This window comes from Nerophis lumbriciformis, linkage group LG31, assembly GCF_033978685.3.
Source record: "Nerophis lumbriciformis linkage group LG31, RoL_Nlum_v2.1, whole genome shotgun sequence".
Lineage (NCBI taxonomy): Eukaryota > Metazoa > Chordata > Actinopteri > Syngnathiformes > Syngnathidae > Nerophis > Nerophis lumbriciformis.
Window position 1 is genome coordinate 30315582 of NC_084578.2, and position 19091 is coordinate 30334672.

Sequence of the window (19091 nt, forward strand, 5' to 3'; positions counted from 1 at the left end):
AGCAAATATTTAGACCGATCCAGATTGTCCATCCATCCATGTTCCACCGCTTGTCCCTACTGGGTTTGCGGGGGTGCTGGAGCCTATCCCAGACTGTCCTTTTAAAAAATGCGACTAGTGACAACCAGTGTTGGGTTAGTTACTGAAAACCAGTAACTAGTTACAGTTACTAGTTACTTTATTTCAAAAGTAACTCAGTTACTAACTCAGTTACTTACACCAAAAAGTAATGCGTTACTGTGAAAAGTAACTATTTAGTTACTTATTTTTTTCTTCTTTTTTTTTTAAAGCTCCCATTAATGCCCTTTTTGCCTTCATTTCAGTACTGTTATTGCACTGGAGAATAATACAATCTGTTGATCAACTTGACATACATTTTTATTTTCCTTTTAACATAATGAATGAAAAACAGTGCAACATAAAAAGGCATTCCTCCTTTCTTTAAACTTGGACCAATGACCATGAATAAAAAACAAGTTAAAGTGCAACATAAGAAGGCACATCACATAAAGCCTGACATCTGGAGTGATGCTGCTGTCTTCCACACTTGGAGCCATGGATTGTAGAATACTTGTTTTCAGTGGCAGGATCATTGACACAGATGGTGAAGTTTCAGTGCTCAGTAGAGATGGAACACTTTTGAGGGGTTTAAGCACCTGGAGGACCTCACCTGCCACTCTCACATCATCATCAGACAGGGTGACATTTGTCTTCAGGGTGTTGTGGGTCAATGCAGAGTATATAGCTGCCTGCTGCTCCAACATATCATAAGTGGAGTTCCACCTCGTTGGGACATCATGTATGAGCAGGCAGCTTTAGCATTTCTTGCTTTGTCTTAAGCACATGAGCAGCTGTTGTGCTTGGGTGGAAGTAAGAAACCTTCCTGATCCTCCCAAAGAGGCGCTCCATCCTATTGACTGAGATTCCCTTCTGTGATGCCAAATTCACTACATGTGCAAAGCACCTATCTGTGGTCCCAGTCCTGCCTCATTCTCTGTCATTATTTGATTTTTGGCATTATCACGTGTGACTGGGATATCTTTATCTTCCAGTCCTCCACTGCTTGTGTCAGTACCTGCGCAAGGTGACTATCGTAGAGGGGGCGTGTCTTCTCATCTCCCAGTCTGCTGTGATGAAGTGAGCGCTTATAGTTCCGCTGGACGTCCACCCGTCTGTCATGAGCGCAACAGATGATGCTCGGGATAGTTCATCCACAACTTTTTTCTTCTCCTGCTCATAAAGATCTGGCACAATCTTATTGCTGAAGTGGGTGCGCGACGGGATGTCGTAACGTGGTTCAAGCACGTTCAGCATGTGTTTAAAACCCTCGTTTTGCACAACCGAGTCTGCACTTATAAACACACCGATTCAATGGCGGGGGCGTTCAAGCTCCTCCGTTACTCCGCTCGCCATGACCACGCTGTGTGTGGACTGAACGTGCCAACAACTTTTCATCAAACCTCCCCTCCCCGCCCCCCCCCACGCCCCCCACGCCCCCCACACACACATAGACCGCGCCTCTTTTCTTCTCTCCGGCTTGTGACAGAGGAAGATTCAGAAGAACGACACCGCAGCGCTTCTGTTTCTAGCCGATACTACATCAAAAGTAACGTAAAATAACGCAGTAACGCATCCTGTAGTAACGGTAACTAAATTACTGAATAAAAAAAAAATAACGCGTTAGATTACTAGTTACCGCCGAAACTAACGGCGTTACAGTAACGCGTTACTTTGTAACGCGTTAGTCCCAACACTGGCACTGACAACTCTAGCGACTTTGTGTGGGGAAACACTTTTGGACACTCTGACATGAAATCTTGTTTTGATTGTCGGTATGTGGGAAATGATGAATACCGCACTCACCCAAATAAACAGTGTGCTGCTGTGACAATCCAGAATGCAGATACGATGGAGCCGCCACAGCGGTGCACTTTGTTGAAATGGAGGCTAACCTGCCAGGGGAACTGACCAGGCCTGGAGAGGTTTCCTCCAACAATTTGAACCGAGTGCTTAACACGAGGCGCGTATTTCGGTCTGACGCCACACTCTGAGGACAGAATCGTAGAGGGAGACATGTTGGAATAGATTAGATACAATTATTGCTTCATGTGAAAATAAAGTTGTTAAAGTCAAACCCTGATGACTGTACACAATTTGAGTAGAAATCGCTCTGTCCCTTGGTTTTCTGGCCTGCTTGGACAGGACTCCTGTGCTCACTGAGTTCAGGAGCGGTAGACTCGGCCTTGTTTTGTTGAATGTGCTAACGATCTTACTTAAAACACACACTACTTCATAAAATTTGATAACCACAGCATAATAGGGGTGTCCCGATACAACTTTTCGCTCCTGATACCATGCCTTTATTCGAGCCCTGAGTATTGGCCTACAATACAAAATTAGCAAGAATTATACATACTTTTGTAGCGTGGAATGATAGAAAAGGCTTGATCAAGTCAAAGGAATCAAAGAGAACAATGGTAGGCATGAAAAACACTAACCAATCAATTTAATATTAACTGTCTGGAATGGACTTAAATACAAAGTTGAAGTGTCTTCATAATTGTTTTTGCAACACCTAGTGGCCACAATAATTCATTAGGTCAAGCTCATAAGTTGAAATGCAGACACGTTTTGTTACGGCATACTTTCTTATACTCTTCTGCCTTGCAGACTTAGTATGTGTAAGTAATATGCAACTAGAATGATTTGATACTTGTTTATATTGACAAGTAGGCTGTTTTAAACTGCAATATTGTTCAATTAAGAACACTTATTCAGTGTCTAGCTTGTGTGCTATTGTGTGCTTAGCTGCTGTGTAACTGCTAGCTTGTAGTCGCCTATGGCCTACCATCTTTAGCTTTTTGTAAATGACTTGTTAAAATATAAGAAAAGGCCAACCATGTGTGCTTATTAGAGGACATTTAAATGTTAACTGGCTGTTAAGCTTTGCACAAATAAACAAAGGGCAATACAGTTTGGATCAGATATTTTAGATGGAAACCGATATAATCCAATAATAGGTTGTTGGGGTTTTTTCTGATATCGGACCTGTATCTGATATCAATATCAGATCGGGACACCCCTATTCTGTATAGTCGTTCAACCAGTTGACACCTCACTCTGTGCTGTTCAAATTCATGGTGAAAGTCCAAGTTGGTTTAATTGGTCCACTTACTAAAAGGTTTCTTCACAACTTTTGCAGATTTAGGTTTTTGCTACAATGCTGGTTATATGATACTCACACAGACTCAAAGTGGCACGGTTAACAAACGTATATGGGTCTCTCAGGACAATGTAGACCAGTGGTGATTGCTCTAAGACGGCAAGGGAAGCTCTTCTCCCCCTAAGAATATCAAAAATGTGGTCAAATATATAATATTTATAAGTATATACTTTTGTGTTTACAATTCATTGACTAATTATTCGGGGTGTGAATATTTTGGCACTACACGATTTGATTTGATTCTTGCGGATAATGATTCAATTCGATTCTTAGGGGGGAACGATTCGATTCAGAATCAATTCTCAATTCTAAATGATTTTCGATTCAAAATCAATACTTTTTAATGACATTGGGTGTCAGTTCTGTGATGAACTAAATTCCTCCATAAAATAGATAAACAGCTGTGATACATTTATACATTACTTAAAAGAAAACTAGTTGTTTCATAAAATTATACCCAAACATTTAATAAAGTATAATACAAATAAGGCAACGAGAGCAGTATCCACCACTTTTCTTTTCTAAAGTATATCTGTACAGCAGATATGGGTATTTACATCAACATTATGATTTGTCTGGGTGGCTGGACAGGACAGATTTAAAAAAAAGAGAGAAAAAATAAAATAAAATAAAATTTGTCAAGTAAAGGCATACTTGCCAACCCCCCCGGATTTTCCGGGAGACTCTCGAAATTCAGCGCCTCTCCCGAAAACCTCCCGGGACAAATTTTCTCCCGAAAAACTCCCGAAATTCAGGCGGAGCTGGAGGGCCACGCCCCCTCCAGCTCTATGCGGACTGAGTGAGGACAGCCTGTTTTCACGTCCGCTTTCCCACAATATAAACAGCGTGGCTGCCCAATCACGTTATAACTGTAGAATGATAGAGGGCGAGTTCTTGGTTTCCTATGTGGGTTTATTGTTAGGCAGTTTCATTAACGTCCTCCCAGCGCGGTAACAACACACAACAACAGCAGTCACGTTTTCGTCTACCGTAAAGCAGTCCGTCTGCCGTAAACAGCAATGTTGTGACACTCTTAAACAGGACAATACTGCCATCTACTGTACATGCATATGTGACAATAACATCAACGGCTTTTAGAGAGTGCAGTGCACAACTGCGCACACAACAAGGAGACGAAGCAGAAGAACGAGGAAGATACAGCCGTGGCGACGCCGATGACGAGTAAGATGAACAAATACGCTTGTAAGTTCCATGCCGCAGCTGCGATTAGACCTTGATAGCCTCCGGGAAGAAGTAGTGGACTACCAAGTGCTTGGCAGTGAAGATCTTCCTCAGGAAGCAAAGATTGACCGGTTTTGGGCCATGCTAGGGAGAGATGGAAGATTCCAGACTCTAGTGCATTTGATGAAAGCACTTTTGTGCGTGCCACACAGCAATGCATCATCACAGAGGGTGTTCAGCATGGTTAGAAAAATAGTGACAGAGAATAGAACAATGATTTAACTCAACAATGATTAGATGAGTGTTATGTGTGTGTATATGTGTAAATAAATGAACACTGAAATTCAAGTATTTTTTATTATATATATATATATATATATATATATATATATATATATATATATATATATATATATATATATATATATATATGTATGTATGTACATATATACATATATATATATATATATATATATATATATATATATATATATATATATATATATATATATATATATATATGAAATACTTGACTTGGTGAATTCTAGCTGTAAATATACTCCTCCCCTCTTAACCACGCCCCCAACCACGCCCCGCCCCCAACCGCGGCCCCCCCCCGACCCACCCCCCACCTCCTGAAATCGGAGGTCTCAAGGTTGGCAAGTATGAGTAAAGGTGGTGAAGAAGCCCAAGATTCAGAGATGGCAGGCTTGATACAGGAAAACATGGTTTGTTGTTCAAAATAAAAGCAAAACACAAACTAGGAACCAGGAACAGGCAAACTGGAAACAGCTAAAAGCTAACAGGATATAGCTAACAGGAAAACAAGAAACAAGGAGCTAGAAGACAGCAAACTGAAAATAGCTATCAGGAACCAGCAAAAAGGAACAGCTTACCGCAAACAGCGACAGTGACAAAGACAATACTCCAGCACTGACTGGAGGTCAGAGCAGGTTTAAAGGGGAACATTATCACCAGACCTATGTAAGCGTCAATATATACCTTGATGTTGCAGAAAAAAGACCATATATTTTTTTAACCGATTTCCGAACTCTAAATGGGTGAATTTTGGCGAATTAAACGCCTTTCTATTATTCGCTCTCGGAGCGATGACGTCACAATGTGACGTCACATCGGGAAGCAATCTGGCATTTTCTCAAACACATTACAAACACTGAGTCAAATCAGCTCTGTTATTTTCCGTTTTTTCGACTGTTTTCCGTACCTTGGAGACATCATGCCTCGTCGGTGTGTTGTCGGAGGGTGTAACAACACCAACAGGGACGGATTCAAGTTGCACCAGTGGCCCAAAGATGCAAAAGTGGCAAGAAATTGGACGTTTGTTCCGCACACTTTACCGACGAAAGCTATGCTACGACAGAGATGGCAAGAATGTGTGGATATCCTGCGACACTCAAAGCAGATGCATTTCCAACGATAAAGTCAAAGAAATCTTCCGCCAGACCCCCAGGAAAAGAGAGCGGATGAGGGTATGTCTACAGAATATATTAATTGATGAAAACTGGGCTGTCTGCACTCTCAAAGTGCATGTTGTTGCCAAATGTATTTCATATGCTGTAAACCTAGTTCATAGTTGTTAGTTTCCTTTAATGCCAAACAAACACATACCAATCGTTGGTTAGAAGGCGATCGCCGAATTCGTCCTCGCTTTCTCACGTGTCGCTGGCTGTCGTGTCGTTTTGCGTCGGTTTCGCTTGCATACGGTTCAAACCGATATGGCTCAATAGCTTCAGTTTCTTCTTCAATTTAGTTTTCGCTACCTGCCTCCACACTACAACCATCCGTTTCAATACATGCGTAATCTGTTGAATCGCTTAAGCCGCTGAAATCCAAGTCTGAATCTGAGCTAATGTCGCTATATCTTGCTGTTCTATCCGCCATGTTTGTTTGTATCGGCATCACTATGTGACGTCACAGGAAAATGGACGGGTGTATATAACGATGGTTAAAATCAGGCACTTTGAAGCTTTTTTTAGGGATATTGCGTGATGGGTAAAATTTTGAAAAAAACTTCGAAAAATAAAATAAGCCACTGGGAACTGATTTTTAATGGTTTTAACCCTTCTGAAATTGTGATAATGTTCCCCTTTAAATAGCACCCGGCTGATTGACACTAGGTGTGGCCAGGTGCCAATCAGCCACAGCTGAGGGGATACAGCGCTCAGGGAGAAAAGCAGGAAACAACCAAAATAAGAGTGCTGACAGGAAGTGAAGACAAACAGAGGAAAACCAAAACATAACTAAACTGTCAGTGACAAACCTGACAAAATTATGTTTTTGATATTTTTGTTTAAACGATTAAGAAATGTTCCTAATAAGAATCACAATTCATTCTAAAAGCGATGTTTTTGTTTTTTAACATACTTATTAATTATGTGCTAGAATGCGTTCAACTTTTGTTTTAGACAGTATATATATATATATATATATATATATACATATATATATACATATATATATACATATATATATATATATATATATATATATGGATATATATATATATATATATATATATATATATATATATATAATTTGATGTTTTGGCATTGTTTAGCACAAGTATTCAACTTTGTATAAGCTGTTATTTTGTTTTAAAACTTTCTGTAAACATTTTAAAATGGATAAAAAATATATTTGGAAAAAAAACACGCTTTTTTTCCGTCAAAAATTCTCATGAAAAAATTAAAAAATTAGAACAGCATTGTACTCACTCAGACATTTCAGCGATGTCACTTTGTTCGAGGTGCATTGGGGTTTACTGTGAAGAAACAAGACAAAAGTGGAGTTTAGTGATGGATTATGAAACAGCAGGACATGACTAGTTTTACTGTAATTTTTTAAATGTATTTGTGGTGAGTGCTATTGACTATATGATCTGAAAAAGGGCCCATAAAATCACCTTACTTTTTGGGAAGTGAACTAGTAGTAGATCATATTACATATTTGGGTCAAATAGTACGTAGTTTCAGGGGCAGTATCAGTAAAAAAAAAACACAGAAAGGCAGTGTAACAATATCAATAAAATAGTATTTCTATTCCATGATTCTCTTTTATTTCATACAATTGTTTAAACAAAACAGAATCCATACAATGAAATAGGCTTATTTCCACTGTGGGAACCTTTACAGAAACGTTTCCATTTACCCGGGTCAATAAATTGTGTTTCTACCAAAAACTACCCGGTTAAATTTAGTTCTATCAGAACTACTTTTAACTGTCAACTTCATTGTCAATTCTTCACATGTACAAGACTTACAAGGAATCAAAATTACATAGTTCCTGGTAAGGAGGCGGAACCACAAGGCGTTGCCAAAATAATAATTACTACTTTAAGAAGATAAATCTGTCATAAAGTTAGTGTTTTTCATACCTATCATTTTTCTGAGTAATTTTACTTGATCAAGCCTTTTCTAACATTCAGCACTACAAAATAATGAAAGTATGTACTTTTTGCTAATATCGTATTGGATTGATACCGGTAGTGTATCGATTTGGGAGGTCTCAGTATGAATCTTTGTTTGGGCATTTCTGAGTGGAGTTTGCATGGTCTCCGGGTTTTCTCTAGTTATGTCTAACATTTCAAAAATATGCATGTTAGGTTACTTGGAGACTCTAAATTGTTCATAGAGGTTGTGAGTGTGGATTGTTGTTTGTCCATATGTAGCCTGCAATGCACTTTCGCCCAAAGTCAGCTGGGAAAGGCTCCAGCTTACCCGTGACCCTAATGAGGATAAGCGGTATAGAAAATTGATGATTGGACATTATTTATTAATTAATAATTTATCAATTAACCTGCTCAGTGGCCTTGTGGTTAGAGTGTCCGCCCTGAGATCGGTAGGTCGTGAGTTCAAACCCCGGCCGAGTCGTACCAAAGACTATAAAAATGGGACCCTTTACCTCCCTGCTTGGCACTCAGCATCAAGGGTTGGAATTGTATTTCATAGTGTAGTTGTTTGCATTACTATTGTATTGTTTTTCAAACAATATTTCTTATCTAAAAGTTTTTCCTTTTTAAAAGGCATGTTACTTGTACAAACGGTGCTGTATTGGGAGAGCAAAACAGATTACATTGAGTTGAATTAGTTTAAATGAGCGGGGCACTTTAGGATGTGAGTATTCTGAGTTACGAGCGTGGTCGTGGGTCGCAATGTGCTAGTTTGATGTACCACTGTATTTGTTAAGAATTCAACTCTTCTCAAAACAAAAACCGACATTAGAGATTCGTTATATGATGCATTGTCACTCTTTTATACTTTTACATAAAGCATACTTCTTTTTCTTTCTTTCTTTCTTTCTTTAGTTTATTTCGAACATGAACACACTTACAGCATAATACATCACACAATTTCGTATCATTTCATTTTACATCATGCCCGAAAAGGAGTAGGAAGAAGCAAAGCTTATTTAATCCTACCCCTTTCCCACTTCAGAGCATTTACAAATATATAGAATAATTTACTGACCTTTTTATATAATAAAATAACATCTATGAATTAGTATACACAACAGTTTTGTAATATTTAATTAATTAATTCAGTCATTATTAACATACTGAGATGAAGAATATCTTATTTTCAATAAGGTTGGAAGTATTTCTCATAATTATTCTTCTTTGTGCTTTGTAAGCACTATTATTTTGAACAACCTCTTAAACTGGATCATGAGTACAATTTTTAATTTATTTACTTAATCCATTCCATAATTTAATTCCACATACTGATATGCTAAAAGTTCTAAGTGTTGTATGTGCATATAAATGTTTTAAATGAGAAGAATTGTTGTACATTCTGTGGTAGCAGGTTATAGTTTGCTTTGTACATCATTTTAGCTGTTTGCAATTTTACCAAATCACCTAACTTTAATAATTTTGACTCAATAAATAAAGGGTTTGTATGTTCTCTATATCCAACATTAGTATTATTCTAACTGATCTTTTTTGTACCACGGTTAGCGAATGTAGCGCACATTTGTAGTTATTTCCCCATATTTCTGCACAATAACTCAGATATGGTAACACTAGCGAGCAGTAGAGAATATGAAGTCATTTTTGGCCCAGGACGTATTTTGCTTTATTCATTATTGAAAAGTTTTTTGCCACCTTATGTTGTATTTTTTGTATATGAGATTTCCAGTTCATTTGATCATCTATTAATACTCCCAAAAATCTGTTTTCTTTTACCCTTTCGATGTCTACTCCGTCTATTTGTATTCGTGTATGATGCTCTTTTCTACTGTTACCATACCATACTTAAATTACTGTTTGACTTGTACCTGAAAGTTGCAGTGTTTTGGAGCTTTATGGTCAGGTTACTGCTGAGGCTGATGGACACCAGATCGTACTGAAGATTCTGCTCGATGGAGGTCAGCGGGATGAACAACGACTCGACATAACTGCCAAAGACACATAAACATAATCATTCCAGTCAGAATCCTTTACTGCAGGAGTAATGTTGAGTTTATTTTGAAATATGTGCGTTTTACTGGGACATTGATCACACCGGAAAAAGTGCAGTTAACTCCGTAAACTTGCAAAACACAGCCAGGTAAGTATTCACAGAGCTGAACTTTTTCCACTTTTTATGCTATAGCCTTATTCCAAAAAAAATCAAGAAATTGATTTGTGTCCTCAAAATTCTGCACACAATACCGCATAATGAATGACAATGTGAAACATTTTTTGATTTAGGAATGGAACGACAGGAACTGGGGTACTAGTCAGGATAGAGAAAAGATGAATGCAGCCATGTACAGAGACATCCTGAGTGAGAACCAACGTTTCCTATCCAACCTGATGGAGCTTGGAAGGTGCCGCAAAGAGGAATGGGCAAAACTGCCCAAAGAAAAGTGTGCCAAGCTTGTGGCATCGTTTTCCAAAAGGCTTTAGGATGTAATTGCTGCCAAAGGTGCATCAACAATGTATTGGGCAAAGTCTATGAATACTTATGTGATTTTTTGGTTTTTAATTTCTAATAAATTTGCAAAAAAAAAATATATATATATTTTCACATTGTTATTATGGGGTATTGTGTGTACAATTTTCCGGATGCTTTGTATGTCGTTAGGTTGCACTTGTGCACATGTATTCAGAGGAATTGAGGTTGCTGTGTTACAGTCACAGACAGTGTTGGGACTAACGTGTTACAAAGTAATGCGTTACTGTAACGCCGTTAGTTTCGGCGGTAACTAGTAATCTAACGCGTTATTTTTTTTATTCAGTAATTTAGTTACCGTTACTACATGATGCGTTACTGCGTTATTTTACGTTACTTTTGATGTAGTATCGGCTAGAAACAGAAGCGCTGCGGTGTCGTTCTTCTGAATCTTCCTCTGTCACAAGCCGGAGAGAAGAAAAGAGGCGCGGTCTATGTGTGTGTGGGTGTGGGTGTGGGGAAAAAAAGTTGTTGGCACATTCAGTCCACACACAGCGTGGTCATGGCGAGCGGAGTAACGGAGGAGCTTGAACGCCCAGCGCCATTGAATCGGTGTGTTTATAAGTGCAGACTCGGTTGTGCAAAACGAGGGTTTTAAACACATGCTGAACGTGCTTGAACCACGTTACGACATCCCGTCGCGCACCCACTTCAGCGATAAGATTGTGCCAGATCTTTATGAGCAGGAGAAGAAAAAAGTTGTGGATGAACTATCCCGAGCATCATCTGTTGCGCTCATGACAGACGGGTGGACGTCCAGCGGAACTATAAGCGCTCACTTCATCACAGCAGACTGGGAGATGAGAAGACACGCCCCCTCTACGAGAGTCACCTTGCGCAGGTACTGACACAAGCAGTGGAGGACTGGAAGATAAAGATATCCCAGTCACACGTGATAATGCCAAAAATCAAATAATTACAGAGAATGAGGCAGGACTGGGACCACAGATAGGTGCTTTGCACATGTAGTGAATTTGGCATCACAGAAGGGAATCTCAGTCAATAGGATGGAGCGCCTCCTTGGGAGGATCAGGAAGGTTTCTTACTTCCACCCAAGCACAACAGCTGCTCATGTGCTTAAGACAAAGCAAGAAATGCTAAAGCTGCCTGCTCATACATGATGTCCCAACGAGGTGGAACTCCACTTATGATATGTTGGAGCAGCAGGCAGCTATATACTCTGCATTGACCCACAACACCCTGAAGACAAATGTCACCCTGTCTGATGATGATGTGAGAGTGGCAGGTGAGGTCCTCCAGGTGCTTAAACCCCTCAAAAGTGTTCCATCTCTACTGAGCACTGAAACTTCACCATCTGTGTCAATGATCCTGCCACTGAAAACAAGTATTCTACAATCCATGGCTCCAAGTGTGGAAGACAGCAGCATCACTCCAGATGTCAGGCTTTATGTGATGTGCCTTCTTATGTTGCACTTTAACTTGTTTTTTATTCATGGTCATTGGTCCAAGTTTAAAGAAAGGAGGAATGCCTTTTTATGTTGCACTGTTTTTCATTCATTATGTTAAAAGGAAAATAAAAATGTATGTCAAGTTGATCAACAGATTGTATTATTCTCCAGTGCAATAACAGTACTGAAATGAAGGCAAAAAGGGCATTAATGGGAGCTTTAAAAAAAAAAGAAGAAAAAAATAAGTAACTAAATAGTTACTTTTCACAGTAACGCATTACTTTTTGGTGTAAGTAACTGAGTTACTTTTGAAATAAAGTAACTAGTAACTGTAACTAGTTACTGGTTTTCAGTAACTAATCCAACACTGGTCACAGATAAGTAGACCACTTAATGTCAAATACTTTTTTTTTTTTTTTAAATAACATTTTTGATAAAAGTTAATTTTTTGTAATGGGAAATTATATGGGAAAAATCCTTGTAAATAAAAATAGAACAACATGTACAGATAAGAGCCATTCCAACGGATCAAAGCCCTTTGCGTCCCCAGGAAATAAAATCAATACTTGCCAACCCACCCAATTTTCCCGGGAGACTCCCGAATTTCAGTGTCCCTCCCGAAAATCTCCCGGGGCAACCATTCTCCCAAATTTCTCCCGATTTTCACCCGGACAACAATATTGAGGGCGTGCCGTGATGGCACTGCCTTTAGCGTCCTCTACAACCTGTCATCGCGTCCGCTTTTTCTCCATACAAACAGCGGCCCAGTTACATGTTGTATGCGGCTTCTACAGACACACGTAACTGACTGCAAGACATACTTGATCAACAGTCATACAGGTCACACTGAGGGTGGTTGTATAAACAACTTTAACACTGTTACAAATATGCGCCACAATGTGAACCCACACCAAACAAGAATGACAAACACATTTCGAGAACATCCGCACCGTAACACAACATAAACACAACAGAACAAATACCCAGAATCCCTTGCAGCCCTATCTCTTCCGGGACGCTACAATATACACCCTGCTACCACCAAACTCCATCCCCCAATGCTGCCCACCTCAACCCTGCCCTCTCACACCTCAACCCCCACATTTCCCGAATTCGGAGGTCTCAAGGTTGGCAAGTATGAATAAAATGTATACATGCGTGATAAAATTAACCGTAAATTATTTTTTTTTACTACTACGTTTCATGCATATTGATGTGATTGCATATTTAATAAACACCATTTAAAATAATTGTTTAAAGTAATGGTGTCCCGATTTGATATTAATATCGGATATCAGGAAAAAAACAAGTATCCAATGATGTCGGCTTGCATCTAAAATCTCCGATACAATCAGTCCTGCAGCATGTCCAGTTAACTTTTAAATGTTCTCAAATAAGCATACAATTTTTCCTTCTATTTTAGTCAATTCCTTTACAAAAGGTAAACATGGTAGGCAATAGACTACTAGGAGCTAGCAGCTACACAACAGCACACAAGCTAGACATATGGTGGCCTTCATTTAAAAAATGTTGCAGTTTATCACTCAATTAATCAACCGATGATTTTTTTTTTACAGTCTTTAATCAAATGTGTCTCAAAGGGCTTTACAAACTCACAATGACATCCACTGATCAAAAACAGCACATTTGTCAATATAAACAAGTATCAAATTATTATAGTCTCCAAGGCAAAAGGATATTGTGAGTATACTGCTTCATGAATTTAATTTAATGAATTATTTGGGCCACGATGTGTCGCCAAACAATAATTTACCACTCAAAAAGCATGATTAATAGTTAGTGGGGTTTTAATACCTACCATTAATTTGTCAGTAATTGATTAAGCCTTTTCTAACATTCCACAATACAAAAAAAAGTATATGCGCGTGATTCATGCTGATATTATATCAGATTAATATTGGTATTTGCCACATACTCAAAGCTCCAATATCGGTTGTGGAAGTCGCTTCCTCGCAGCTCCACTGTGGACACGGCACAAGAGCCAAGCGTGTAGGTTTAACAAAGTTTTAATGTTTGGCACAAGGTTTTCCAAAATGTCTTTCCGCATGTCGTGACGCTGCTGTCACTCCCAATCCTCTCTCTCCCTATGCTCCCGGCCGCTTACTGATAAAGACAACAGTACACGTACCACCTGTGAAATTGAATCACCTGCCATCTGTGTCTCGCCGTCAGCACATGCCCCGCCCCTGCCCGCTGGTGCTCGTCTTCAGTATCATGGACAGCGGCGGTAACTTTTCCTCCTACAAGCAGCGCTGACTACACTTTCCCCCCACATCGGTACTGTATCAGAAGTGAAAAAGTTGTATTGGGACAACTCTAATTTACTTTAGCATTTTGTTGCCCGCAAATGAAGCTCTTTTTATTTGTGGGGATCCCTATTAGCAGAAAAACAATGTTTTGCCCATAGTCGACTATGCATATTTCCTGCTTACGTAAATGCAAAAAATTAGCATCTAAACTGAATAGGAAAATCTAATTGAAATTGTGTAAGAGAAGAAAATAAACATCTGAAAAAGCAACAAAATAGCAAAAGGGCCAATCCGCACAAACATCACCTGTTAAATCCCAGTTGTTTGCAGGCAGACGCTCCAAGCCAATTATTCCAGTCTTCTGAGCAGACTGTCTTCCACACACCTTCTTTCTGGACTTGCAGGACTGAACTCCGCCCACTGAGACGCACTGACACACACCAAAAAAAAGGTTTTATTGTATAAATGTTGGTGGAAAATAACAGGTACACTCAATTGTGGAGCTGGATGGATGGATGGATGGATGGATGGATGGATGGCGATAGATAGATAGATAGATAGATAGATAGATAGATAGATAGATAGATAGATAGATAGATAGATAGATAGATAGATAGATAGATAGATAGATAGATAGATAGATAGATAGATAGATGGATAGATGGATAGATGGATAGATGGATAGATAGATAGATAGATAGATAGATAGATAGATAGATAGATAGATAGATAGATAGATAGATAGATAGATAGATAGATAGATAGATAGATAGATAGATAGATAGATAGATAGATAGATAGATAGATGGATGGATGGATGGATGGATAGATAGATAGATACTATGACACCTGTGAAGTGAAAACCCTTTCAGGTGACTACATCTTGAAGCTCATAAAGAGAATGCCAAGAGTGTGCAAAACAATAATCAGAACAAAGGGTGGCTAATTTGAAGAAACTAGAATATAAAACATGTTTTCAGTTATTTCACCTTTTTTTGTTAAGTACATAACTCCCCATGTGTTCATTCATAGTTGTGATGCCTTCAGTGACAATCTACAATGTAAATAGTCATGAAAATAAAGAAAACACATTGAATGAGAAGGTGTGTCCAAACTTTTGGCCTGTACTTAATATATATATATATATATATATATATATATATATATATATATATATATATATATATATATACAAACCCCGTTTCCATATGAGTTGGGAAATTGTGTTAGATGTAAATATAAATGGAATACAATGATTTGCAAATCCTTTTCAAGCCATATTCAATTGACTGCACTACAAAGACAACATATTTGATGTTCAAACTCATACTTTATTTTTTTTTGCAAACAATAATTAACTTACAATTTCATGGCTGCAACACGTGCCAAAGTAGTTGGGAAAGGGCATGTTCACCACTGTGTTACATGGCCTTTCCTTTTAACAACACTCAGTAAACGTTTGGGAACTGAGACACATTTTTTAAGCTTCTCAGGTGGAATTCTTTCCCATTCTTGCTTGATGTACAGCTTAAGTTGTTCAACAGTCCGGGGGTCTCCGTTGTGGTATTTTAGGCTTCATAATGCGCCACACATTTTCAATGGGAAACAGGTCTGGACTACAGGCAGGCCAGTCTAGTACCTGCACTCTTTTACTATGAAGCCACGTTGATGTAACACGTGGCTTGGCATTGTCTTGCTGAAATAAGCAGGGGCGTCCATGGTGACGTTGCTTGGATGGCAACATATGTTGCTCCAATACCTGTGTGTACCTTTCAGCATTAATGGCGCCTTCACAGATGTGTAAGTTACCCGTGTCTTGGGCACTAATACACTCCCATACCATCACAGATGCTGGCTTTTCAACTTTGCGCCGACAACAATCAGGATGGTTCTTTTCCTCTTTGGTCCGGAGGACACAACGTCCACAGTTTCCAAAAACAATTTGAAATGTGGACTCGTCAGACCACAGAACACTTTTCCACTTTGTATCAGTCCATCTTAGATGAGCTCAGGCCCAGCGAAGCAGACGGCGTTTCTGGGTGTTGTTGATAAACGGTTTTCGCCTTGCATAGGAGAGTTTTAACTTGCACTTACAGATGTAGCGACCGACTGTAGTTACTGACAGTGGGTTTCTGAAGTGTTCCTGAGCCCATGTGGTGATATCCTTTACACACTGATGTCGCTTGTTGATGCAGTACAGCCTGAGGGATCGAAGGTCACGGGCTTAGCTGCTTACGTGCAGTGATTTCTACAGATTCTCTGAACCCTTTGATGATATTACGAACCGTAGATGGTAAAATCCCTAAATGCCTTGCAATGGCTGGTTGAGAAAGGTTTTTCTTAAACTGTTCAACAATTTGCTCATGCATTTGTTGACAAAGTGGTGACCCTCGCCACATCCTTGTTTGTGAATGACTGAGCATTTCATGGAATCTACTTTTATACTCAATCATGGCACCCACCTGTTCCCAATTTGCCTGTTCACCCGTGGGATGTTCCAAATAAGTGTTTGATGAGCATTCCTCAACTTTATCAGTATTTATTGCCACCTTTCCCAACTTCTTTGTCACGTGTTGCTGGCATCAAATTCTAAAGTTAATGATTATTTATTATAATGATTATTTGCAAAAAAAAAAAATGTTTATCAGTTCGAACATCAAATATGTTGTCTTTGTAGCATATTCAACTGAATATGGGTTGAAAATGATTTGCAAATCATTGTATTCCGTTTATATTTACATCTAACACAATTTCCCAACTCATATGGAAACAGGGTTTGTTTGTTGTTGATGTATATATGAGAGCAACAGACAGACTACCTCGCAATTTCCTTCGAGATTAATAAATTACTACTTTACCTTACCTCAGTGTTTAATAGTTTCTCAAGCGCAAAAAATATGACTAAAGAGTGTATTTAGTTTCATTAAGAAACATGTCTAATATTTATAATTAAGAAACATATTTATTATTTAGTTTATCTTTTTAGCACAACATAATTGTATGTACATGTCTTTTTCTGTTTGCTATTTATGAGTCCCGCTTTTTGGTCAGTATTTTTGGTTAGTATTTATCTCTTTCATCAGCCTGACCCAAGCCCAAAGTTTATATTTTGAATAAATAATAATCTTTGTGATCAACACATGGTTTCATATCATTTTACAAGGTTGGGTTGGATGGAATTATTAAATACGATTAAAATCAGAAGTAAGATTACTAATTCAGTCTTAATATTTCAGTAGGCCCCCGCCTCTTGTGTGGTAGAAAAGTTGGGCCCCGAGGTCGAAAAGGTTAAGAAGCCCTGGTTTACCGCAGGACTTCTTAAATATTAAGAATTAATTAGTAATCTTACTCTTGATTTTTTTCATATTCAATTACAGTATTTATTAATAAAATCTAACTTACTTACAGTTTACAACCTTGTCAAATGATATAAAACGATGTGTTAATTACACATATTATTTAATTAACACATAGACCTTAAGCTTAGGTCAGGCTGATGTGAAAAATAAGTAATAAGTAATTAAATTGCATATTAAGGGACTCATGAATAATAAACCACTACAATTTTGTAGTACTACAATCAATTAAATTAGTATTAAATGATAATGCATGTTTCTTAACTAAACTGCCAATAAAATGTAGGTGAAAATGAAAATACAGCTTCACCCCTTTAGTCTTCATTTTCGCTTCACTATATACCGCGTCAGCCAATGAGAGCAGGCTCTTTCGTGGACTCTGCTCATCCCTCCTTTCTCTAAATCCTGTGGTTGGATCTGGAGGGGTTGACTGCCGAGAAGACAAATGATTTTGTCTTCCGGGGTTTTATTTACGAAAATACTGAATTATAAAGCACAGGTATGATTTTTTTCATAAATAATTACTGTTACGATATACTGTATGATGTTAATATGATTGTTGTTTTTAACTTAAAGAATTTAACTTAGGTACCACAACTTTCAGAAATTTCCGTATGATTTCAGCTCCATCCATCCATCCATTTTCTACCGCTTATTCCCCTCAGGGTCGCGGGAGGCGCTGGAGCCTATCTCAGCTACAATCGGACAAAAGGCGCCGTACACCCTGGACAAGTCGCCACCTCATTCAGTCTTTCTGAAACTGTGGTGCCATCTAGTGGGACGCCAAAGACTCACTGATTAAAGTACAGTGTTTTATTTTAATGTCTTCAAACTAGGGTTGTGTGGTATACCGGTACTAGTATAGTATCGCGGTACTAATGAATCAAAAACGGTACTATACTCTGAAAAGTATCGCTTCCCCAAATTTTTTTTTTTAACGGGCATGACACGTCGTCACATCAAGACATTGATGGTTTTACGGGCAGAGGACAAAATTGTTTATATGTTTAATGTACCTTAACATGTTTTGTTAAAATAAAGCCAACAATGCAATTTTTTGTGGTCCCCTTTATTTAGAAAAGTATCGAAAAGTATCTAAATACATTTTGGTATCGGGACAACCCAAGTTCAAACACAGTGTTACTGTTCAAACTGTTGTTATATATTAAAAATACTCTGCCTTGTTTTTAATGAATACTTATGCCTACTACACTATTGTGCTTTAATGTGGGTCATTACAGTGGTATTTGGACAAAAAAGTTTGAGAACCTTTGCTCTATTTTAATGATCATCCAAGTGTTACAATTGTTATATTTTCACACTCACACACTTTAGCTCCAGACTTTTTTTGTTTGTTTGATATTTTCATTACTGCCACAAGTGGTGGAAATGTGTATTACCACTGAATGCCGTTGCGGCCCATACGGACCACGGCTGATAAACAGATATTGTTTGACAGCCCACTAGGTGGCACTCGCAGCGTAAGAATGGGCCCCGGCCCCGTGGTGAAGAAACCGGTTTAACGGATAAAATTAAACACAATTCAGTAGTGATGGTCAGATAAAACGGCTCAGTGGCCTTGTGGTTAGAGTGTCCGCACCGAGATCGGTAGGTCGTGAGTTCCGGTCGAGTCATACCAAATAAAAATGGGACCCATTACCATTACACTCAGCATCAAGGGTTGGAATTGGGGGTTA

At 38.6% G+C, this 19091-nt stretch overlaps 1 protein-coding gene across 2 annotated transcripts in view; it reads right to left on the reverse strand.

The window, feature by feature from the left end:
- The window catches only part of LOC133574201 (transmembrane protease serine 3-like), a 49420-nt gene that overhangs the window by 12245 nt on the left and 18084 nt on the right, over positions 1-19091 (reverse strand). For both annotated transcript variants that reach the window (XM_061926297.2, XM_061926298.2), the window contains exons 5-8: positions 14345-14468; positions 9701-9820; positions 7141-7187; positions 1864-2047 (exon numbers count right to left, since the gene is read on the reverse strand). In XM_061926297.2, the coding sequence (XP_061782281.1) occupies positions 1864-2047; positions 7141-7187; positions 9701-9820; positions 14345-14468 (475 nt within the window). The remainder of the gene's footprint in view (positions 1-1863; positions 2048-7140; positions 7188-9700; positions 9821-14344; positions 14469-19091) is intronic.